General features: G+C 38.2%; 1 protein-coding gene across 2 annotated transcripts in view; it reads left to right on the top strand.

The window, feature by feature from the left end:
* Nucleotides 1-10,197, top strand: part of cd2ap (CD2-associated protein) — a 44,916-nt gene that overhangs the window by 18,465 nt on the left and 16,254 nt on the right. For both annotated transcript variants that reach the window (XM_086018792.1, XM_086018791.1), the window contains exons 3-8: nt 2,094-2,262; nt 3,740-3,840; nt 4,269-4,395; nt 7,171-7,349; nt 9,031-9,118; nt 9,213-9,307. In XM_086018792.1, coding sequence (XP_085874918.1) covers nt 2,094-2,262; nt 3,740-3,840; nt 4,269-4,395; nt 7,171-7,349; nt 9,031-9,118; nt 9,213-9,307 — 759 coding nt within the window. The remainder of the gene's footprint in view (nt 1-2,093; nt 2,263-3,739; nt 3,841-4,268; nt 4,396-7,170; nt 7,350-9,030; nt 9,119-9,212; nt 9,308-10,197) is intronic.

The raw sequence follows: 10,197 nt of genomic DNA, 5'->3' as shown, positions 1-10,197 counted from the left end.
ACAACAACACTTTTCTGAAATCATTAGTAAGAACTTAAATAATCTATTTGCTGTGGTTGACAAACTCACAATTCCCGCCGGAACACCTCTCAACAGATAAATGTAATGAATTTGCCTGCTTCTATAGTGAAAAAGTAAAATCCATCAGGTCAAAGACCATCACAAACCAGCAAAATTCCAAAATTATGCAGCACTTAAAATCACCCGGGAATAATTTGATTACCATGACAGAATTTAATACGATGGATCAAAAAACTAAAACATATTTGGTTCAGCAGCTGAAACCATCAACTAGCTGCCTTGGCCCATTACTGTCTGACTTTTTCAAAACTATTGTAAAATCTGTTCTAACTGAATTACAGCGAATAATCAACTGCCCACTTCAGTCAGGCAAGTTTCCTAAACCCCTTGAAAGTAGCTGCCATCAAAAGCCCCTTCTAAAAAAGAGAATGCTGGATGGCCCCTTGTTTGTAAATTATGGACCCATCTCAAACCTTCCCTTATTATCAAAGATTGTCAAGAAAGTGTTTTTTAATCAACTCATCAAATTCTTGAATTTAAACGGACTTTTTTTTATAAATTCCAATCAGGATTCCGACCTCATCACAATACAGAAACAGCTCTTATTTTTAAGTACTAAATGACATAAGATTGAACACTGATGCAGGTAAGGTATTGGTGCTAGTCTTATTGGTTCTCAGTGCAGCATTTGATACAGTTGATACTGTTGAACAGGTTGGAAACTTGGGTGGGAATAAATGGAACAGTCCTAAAATGGTTTAGGTCTTGCTTAGAGGAAAGGAGTTACTTTGTGACCATTGAAAGTTTTTAATCAGATCGCATGACCATGACATGTGGGGTTCCTCAAGGGTCAGTCCTTGGGCCCCTTCTGCTCAGTCTGTATGTATTACCTTTGGGTCAAATGCTTCAGAACAGACTGAAGGGTTACATGCTCCAAGCAGACCAGGAGAAACGTATTCATGCTTTCATCTCAAGTAGACTTGATTATTGTAATGACATTCTTACTGGTCTCCCACAAAAGAGCATCAACCAGCTGCAGCTCGGGTTCATACCAGAACAAAGAGATCGGGACATATTACTCCAATACTAAAGGCTTTACACTGGCTCCCAATTAACTGTAGAACAGATTTTAAAATGTTGCTACTGGTCTATAAATCACAAAGCTTTGGGTCCTGAATACATTCATGGAATGCTGATTGAATATAAACCCTGTGGGGCTCTGAGACCTGCAGACTTGGGTCAATTAGTGGAGCTCAGAGTTCAAAGTGAACATGGTGAAGCTGCATTTAGCTGTTATGCTGCACACAAGTGGAATAAGCAGCCAACAGCTCAGAGTGTAAATGCTTTAAAATCCAGGTTAAAAACGTAGCTTTTTTTCTCATACCTTTGTATAAGTTCCTCTAAACAATTTTAAATCATTTTTTCTTTCATATAGTTTAGAAACCCACTTTTATTTCTTTACTTTTAAAGTTTTCTGCTAATGTGTTTAAATGTTGTAATTTTCATAGCTACATTTATTTTCTGTGCTTTGCTTTTGAATCTTGTTAACTGTTGTTTGTAAATGCTGTTGTAGCTGTTGCTTTTGCTTGTGTGAAACACAATTGAGTTGCCTTGTGTATGAAATGTGCTATATAAATATAACTGCCTTGCCTCAGTTTCCTGTTTTTTGAAGGCCAACTTAAATGTAGCTAACTTTACTATTTTCACTCGTTATTGCCTAAAAAAAATCCAAATGATAATTAGAGCTGAAAATTGTGCCACACAGCTTCCGCAGTACACGGAAACGGAAGTAGTTTTGCAACACTTTTCAAACATAAGTAGCATTGAAGAGCGCCAATGTACAGTAGTTGTTTTCACCGCATGAAAATATGTTATCTATTCTGGTTTGGTCTTAGCAGAAAGCAAAAATCTCAATTATTTTGGGAGCAGAGATATATCTTAATTTAATACTTCCATGAGTGATGCCACATCTACAAAATGGAACGCGACACGTTATTTGTCAGAAACAGATGATGAACATTTCCAAACGTAATGTTTATCATATTCGTGTTCTGTCCATTCTGTTTTCAAAGGAAAGAAAACCAGAAGCCAAGGAAGTGAAACATGAACCCAAAGAGGAATCTGCTCAGCCTCTGAAGAGAGAAAAGTCTGTAGGGAATGTTGCCAACTTGGTTCAGAGGATGAGTACCATTGGGATCCCAACTGGTGGTTTCCAGCCACGACCATCAGCTGCCACAAAGAGTAAGAAATGCAGACACATGAATATATTGAGCATTCTTCATTTTTTTTACATAAATGGTGCAACCTGAAAATGAAATTAAACAATAAGCAAATGTACGGCTGGATTTTCTCCGTGGAGTTTACTTTCTGTCAGTGTGAATGGTTGTTTCAGGAAAGAAAAGAAGAAAAACTTTCAAAAAAAAGTTAGGGAAATGAGATATTTCCGACAAGTTTTAAAAAAGGGATGGACTAAGCAAGAGCGGAGGTGGATTTTAGTCCGGCCCACTAATCGTCCCTCATTCGTGTGATGTGGTCGTGAGGCGGCCAAAACTCATCTCAACCTACTCGGACTGAATGAATGCAAGCACAGAAGCGCTTTAAAAGGTTGAGGACGGACAGGGTCGGAGGACGATAATTTTTACGAAAAAGGACGGAGGAATGAGGCCGGAAGGGTACATTTAAAATTTTTGTCATTATAAAAATAGTTTTAATATAGTTAGCAATAATTGTAACTGTTATTGTATGTATTTTTTTCAATCACAAAAAGTATATGTACTGTAATGACAACTTGTCTTTAACTTGAATACTTAGGTGTGTCATAGGCTATTGCTGCAGAGTGTTTAAAGATTTCAGTGTCTTAATAATTTACTAAATTAAGATATCTTTATTGTTAATGTATTTTTTAATTTTTTAGAATATCACCCGAATTGTTCGTTTTTATTTATTCTTTCTAAAAAATGTACCAATTCACTTGTCATCTTTTCAAAATAAACATATTTTTTTAAAAAAATCATTTTTTTGTACCGAAAATATACCGAACCGAAGTTTCCCAAAAACCGAACCGAAATGTGATTTAGCGTACCGTTACACCCCTAATATATATATATATATATATTCATTCATTCATTCATTCATTCATTCATTCATTCATTCATCCATACCGCTTATCCTCACAAGGGTCGCCAGCCAATCGCAGGGCACACAGAGACAAACATCTGCACTCACAATCACACCTAGGGGCAATTTAGAGAGTCCAATCAACTTACCATGCAGGTTTTTTTTTGTAATAAAACAAAAAATAGATCATGTTGATGCAAGTTTCACACACCCATGTTGTACCACTTGGATCGCTTTGTCATGGCATTTAACACATTCACTGCAATTGATGGCTAGAGATGCCAAATATGCATTGTAACTGGGAGGGCTGGCAGTGATTAAAGTAAGTACGTACTTTTTGTAAAATATTTTCTTTGCTGCTGTGCTTGAACAATAGGTTCGGTCTGGGGTCCCCCATTGAAACATCCCAGATAACATTGTTTTCACCATTTTCTTAATCGTGCTTCCACTTCCTACATTTTACACGTTTACACTGTTGCCTTCTAATACCGCCTCCTTTTTTAAAAAACTTTGAGGGCCTGCACGTATGAACATGTAAAAGAGCATACAGCTGAAGTTACACAGCCGGTTTGTTTACTACCTCCCTACCTTCTTTTCACAGAGCTGAAGAAGAAACAGTGCAAAGTGTTGTTTGAGTATCAGCCACAGAACGAAGATGAACTGGAATTAAAAATTGGGGATATTTTAGACGTCACTGAAGAGGTATTTTCACTTTCTACTTAGTTTCTGAGCTTTAATGCGAGCGGGTTGTATCATATTTGCTCTTATCATCTGGTTTCTCTGGTAATTCTGAAAGACATAGGAGAAATACTGTTGCATTTGATGTACTGATGAATGGTTTAACTGTGTCAATAGGTTATACAATGTTATTACTAATCTCTTAGCGTAATGGCGAAACAATGTAGAGCACAAGTCAGAGAGAGAGCATATGGGGTGTTGACCTAAAATTAGCATCATGTTTTCACTTACTGAAAAACAGGTTTCTGACAGTTTGTGATTCCACTATTATTGAGGACTTCATAAGATATAAATGTATACAAATTAATAATAAGAAACATCAATTCTGTAGTCAGGCCAAACTAGCCCGTTCTTGTCAGCAGTGGCCCTAATTTGGCTATTCATGTGTGCAGGTTGAAGAGGGTTGGTGGAGCGGCGTCATCAACGGCAAGTCAGGACTCTTCCCTTCCAACTTTGTCAAAGAACTGGATGTCACGAAAGAAGACGGAGAATCAAATGACACTACACCAGATGAGACTGGTATGAGACGGAGAGCAAATGAAGAGATGCCCCCCCCCCATTGTTTGATACATATTCTATTTATTTTTGATCCTTTAAAAGATGATTTAAAGGATGTACTTTGGGCATCGACAAAAATGACATTTTAACCCATTAAGGCCAAAAGCGCCTGGCTCAACAGCTCCCCCAAACCTAAGGTCGCCTTTGGAATTACCCTTGAAAACCTGAAGTTTTGCCAGAAATACATTTACAAAATAATACCTCAACCCCTATAGCAGACAGAAACATAATTCCAAAAGAATTTGAGACCTTAGACATGTGGCTTGCACACAGTCCGATTTTATTAATCTTTACTGTTTCAAACGAAGGTGTAAAAAAAAGTGTCAGTGCAAGAGAAGCACTATTTGAATGTAAAAAAACGAGTGGTAATTGCCATCCTCTATTCTATTACAAAGACGTCGATATCGTCATTGTCTACAAACCATATCATATCACGTTCCACTGGTTCCACTGGTTCCACTGGTTTAAAGTCCACAAGCGCGTCATCTATATCACTGCCGTTACTTATTTCAGCGCTCCCGACGATCGACGGGGTCCGCCATTAGCCTACAGCTCGAAAAAATCCCGCGACACTCTCCACGGTCTCGTGACACCGTCACGTGTATATTCTGATGCATTAAAGCTAATAATAGCTAAGAGACGGAGAACTGGATTAAAAAAACGACATATACGTATCCGCTCTCCCTGCTTTAAAGGTAGGAAGACGCAACAGCGCTCACGGCTCTAGTGGTAGAAACGCGGTTATGCTCTCCCGTCCTTAATGGGTTAACTAGGGAGATTGGCGGGAATATTGTCTTCATTTCCCAAACCAAAATAATCCCATAAAAACGCAGGCTCAGATTATAGGTATGTCGTTGTCTACTCCAAGGTAAACAATGCACTTTTATAAATATAATTACCGTATTTCCCGGACTATAAATCACAGCTTTTTTCATAGTTTGGCCGGGGGTGCGATTTATACACTAGAGCGATTTATGTGTGAAATTATTAACACATTACTTTCATGGATTGTTAGTGCTGACTTGTGACTTATGTTTTACCTATCCCTATGCTAACGATTAGCAACCGCGATTAGCATTAGCGTTAGCGATTAGTATGTTCAGTCAACAACACAGTACAATCAGCCACAATTCAGCTCCTATATAAATGTTGCAACAGGCAGTTGGGGTATTGCATCATGAAGCCACACACGTAAGGAGGAGCACACTCAGCACAGAGACGAAGACATAATTACGACCGAATACATTAATACTTTTGGAGACTAAGAAACATTCTACATAATCTGGGATAAATAAAAGACTTATTTAATCGATCTACAACCGTTTTGGTGAGTTTAAAGTTATCTTACCGTAACTTTCTTGGTGGAAATGATGTGTACTAATGCACAATTTCCTCCCAAAATGCGACTTATACTCCAGTGCGACTATATATACACATATATATATATATATATATATATATATATATATATATATATATATATATATATATATATATATATATATATATATATATATATATATATATATATATATATATATATATGGACTTGTAGAGAGGGAAGAAATGAGGGTGGGTAGTTAGAAAGGAGGATGCAGAAGAAAGGCTTTGGTGAAAAAGGATGACATGTTGTAGCATCCTAGTAAGACAAACTGAAAACAAAAAGCAAAAAATAAATGGAAATGTTATGCTACTAATAGAAGCTGACATTTTTTCGGGAATCCCGTGTGATTCCCGCAGGATGGAAGTCAACTTTACCTTTAATCACACAGTAACAAAACATGACAGTATGTAACGAAACTTGGAGGCGGTCCTATTGGGACTCGCGGTCCTTTCAAGTTTGGTCACATGCTGCTGTGTTTGGTTTATGTTTTGTACCGTTTTGTCATGTCTTTCATGACAAGTTAGCATGTATGGCAGCTGGTTTGTCACATTCAATCACAAAGTATCCTGGCGTCTGATGCTTTACGGGCCCAGCGCGATACGTCACATTGCATCATAATACGGTTTGACACGCCAAATACAGTTTGGAAAGGGATATTAAGCCGGGCCTGGCAGGGGAGCTTCATCACAGTCTGATGTGGACAAACAAACTCCAAAGCTGCCCGGCGTCCGGGTTTCATCCGTACAATGACTCGACGGAATGTCAGAGACATGTCAGGCGTTGATCACAACATGATGAGCCAATAGGGAACGTACTGGAATCCTTGGTAGACAGAACCATAGTGCACCCTTGATCCTCAAGGCCTTAGTAGCTCGGACCCCCCTCCCATGGCCCATCATGGATCCCGTAAGACATAGATCCCATAGACTGTGAGAAAACTTGAATACAGGGGAAACCAGGCCAAAATCCCATGGTGTGTTATGTTTATGGAAGACGAGATTTCTGTGGCCACAGGGAACATAATGTAAACCAAGCACATTTATTGGAACGTCAGTGGGGACTCAAGAAACGGAGGCTGCAGCTGAGTAAGACCTACACTAGATGGTGCTGTAAATGCTTTTTTTAATGCTTCATGTCAGGTGCCTTGGTGGCAAAGATAATCAGTACAGTATGTTTATTTGCATCCAACCTGCAATATAATAGGGGCAAAAACTAATATTTTCAGTAATTTCAATCATTATCTACAATATGGTAATAATGTCCTTCCAAGCACCATTAGAGGAAGTCTGAAGCTGTTGTTCTGCACTTGTTGATTACATGTCTTGTTTTCCCTTATTGCATCTCCTCCACAGATATACATGGTGTAGAAAACGCAGTGACCCCATCATCGCCCCAACCTGCTTCAGGCAATGGAGCTATTGTCCAGCCCAAAAAAATACAACGCATTGGTTTTGGAGATATTTTCAAAGAAGGGTCAATAAAATCAAAGGTCCGAATTCCCAATCTGGATACAGAAGAAAAAAAGGAAAATGTGAGTTTGATTACAGCCCTATTACTTTTTCTTTTTCTTTGTATGGGACATAAAAAGAAAGCATTCACAGTAAAGTTACATTTTTAAAATAAGTGACCATAGAATAATTAAATAAAAAGATTAGTTCAATTGCTAAAGATAATGGCTGGAGTGTTGGCTGGAGGGGCGATCCTCTTTAAAGAGTAAAAATTACAGATGAATTTTCGACCTTGAAAAGTACTAGAACTGAACTATTGTAAGTAGCCCGCATTATCACACATTCAAAGAATGAGGTCATTTTGCGTCATGGCGTCCCAGTAGCTTGAATTCAACAGGCGCCGCAAACTGGTGCACCTGCATAACTTTCTACTGGAAATGTAAAATGTGTTACCATGCGTATGGTGTATTCACTTTTGCTGTCCACTAATTTTCAAGGTAACTCACTATACTGTTTAAAGACAGAACAAATCAGACAAATATGGTGAGCTACACGTTAACAAATTTACTAGAGCGGAATGTATTTGCGAGCTCAGGGAAAGTGAAAGACAAAGTGGACATTTGGGACAGTTGTCTTCTAAGTCATGGAAAAAAATTCAAAATGTGTCTTGGACTTGAACAGTTTTTATTTAGCCTTTCAGGGTCAGAAGACCTATGTAATTATTGACAAAAAGAAATATTCACAACATTTGCTGTTTAGTTTCTTGTTTCTGAAACTCTGCTCCCTTCTCTCTTTCTCTCTCTCTCTCTCTCCCTCGCTCTTTTCTCGTCTCTTCACAACAGCCATTGCAATATTTTTCAACCACTAACTCGGCTTCTATCGTTCTCTGCTACTCACAACACTGATCCTCACCCCAACCCTACCAGTACATACGCTTGGTCGTGAACCTCTCTTTTTACTCAAGTTGATATTTCCATTTGGCATTGAATAGCCCACATGGTTCACATATTACTGCTCACCTGGCTTTTCACTCATTGTAATCAGTAATATCGACAGTTGCAATTGATGGTTTCCTTTTGTGAGATCAAAAGGAAACTTTGCATCAGTCGTCAACTTTGTGTGTTTTTGCATTGGTCCATCCATCCATTTTCTGTAACACTTAAACTCTCTTGGATGATTGAGCTGGAGCCGATGCTGAAGTAGTTTGTTTAGATACGCCCTGGACTGATCACGACCAACCAGCTCTAGATAATAATGGCCACCGTACATATTGTAGGCTACTCAAAATAAACAGCATGAAAGTGGCTTTTTTTTTTGTGCCTTATTTGACTATTTACTGTATGTCTGAACTGCATTTTTATTAGTCATAGCAGGTTTTTTTTTCATCAAACTGTCAAAATCAGTTATTTGACGAGGTGATGTTATAGACTCAAACTCTGTCACCCATTGCTTAGATTATGCCAATTTATAATAATTTGTTTCCCAAATCCCAAAGAAATTAAGCGGATACAGTAAAAGATGCGGTATCTTTGTGTAAACCAAGTTGACGTTTTCATCCATATTGTTACTCCAATTTCAATTCCGTTCCTTTTCCTCAACAAACCTTGACAGCTTTATAATTAACACAACCTTTCATGAAAACATGATCTGTTCCTTTGACTCCTTTCTTTGAGTTTTTGAACTAGTTTTTCCATATGAAGTCCCTTGTCCATTTATGTCCTATAAATCATTTCCATCTTTCATGTTTTGCTTGCTCCATTTTAGCAAATTCCTCCATTACCATCAGTTGCTAAGCCAGCCTTTCCCAACGTGACAGAAATGCAAAAGGGTGATGCAGACTTCAACTCCAAAGGTAAAATACATCCTGGCCTTTTGTGGCATGTACATGTTGTGCTTTTGTGTCCTATACTTCCTTTTTTGAATTGCCACAATCTCTATATCCAAAGCTAAAGACTTCTGTAAGGTCACCTTCGCTTTTGAGGCTACAAATGAGGATGAATTGACTTTGAATGAGGATGACATCATCTCTATCATAAGCAAGGTAAGATGTTGCTCGGTGTCTGATTGCACAACCATACAAATAACTTCATAATGTTGTAATTTCAACGAGTCAGAGTATGTCAATGATAAGTTACCTGCGGGTTTTCAGCCCCTCTAAACAGTGGTATTCCCACCAATTTTTCCGTATAAAAACACCACAAAACTAGTGACCTAAAATGCAGTTTGCGTGCGGATGAAAATACTTAGAAAAAGGTATGCTTTTAAAATACTTCATTATCGTTGTCATGCAGAGATATTCTCGTTACTTTTTGCTACTTTTGATTCCCTCTCAGAAAACAGTACTTTTCCCTTTTAGACAATTTGAGTTTTGTCTCTTTGGACTGCTTCAGTATTTGCTTATGTTTTCTCATGAGTAATCTGTCCAAAAAACTCACAACCATTAAAGGGATGGTTGGACCGGGATGGCCATGTTTTCACTAACAAGTTTATTTGATATATATTTTGATCAGGAAAATGAAAAGAGTTGTCATTTGTTATTTTATCAATAAATTTGGGAGGAATTAGGAAATAAGTGACTCCATGAATAACGGCTCTTGTTAATGAGGAGAATGGCCGCGCCCCCTGCCGTTCTATCCTTCTTCGGTCAGAGTCACTGCAGGAACCGATTACAAACGCTCCACTGGAAATCAATCTTTCATTGCTTATAACGTCCAAAAACGGTGATCAATTGGCACCAAAATGTATGTGGACACCCTTACTAATGACCACTTCAACATATCAAAAGGGTTAACCTCTCCGTGGCTGATTTATATGAGAATGAGGAAATGTGGAAGTGAGCATGAGCTACATAGCTTTATGCTGGGACAAGCGCACACTGCTTCTTTGCTTAAAAAAATAAAAACAAAAAAACACTGCTTCGTTGCTGATGAC

The sequence above is a fragment of the Filicampus tigris genome, chromosome 20 (assembly GCF_054856515.1).
Source record: "Filicampus tigris isolate MCC_2025a chromosome 20, RoL_Ftig_1.0, whole genome shotgun sequence".
Taxonomy (NCBI): Eukaryota; Metazoa; Chordata; class Actinopteri; order Syngnathiformes; family Syngnathidae; genus Filicampus; species Filicampus tigris.
This window is presented reverse-complemented; position numbering and strand designations above follow the sequence as displayed.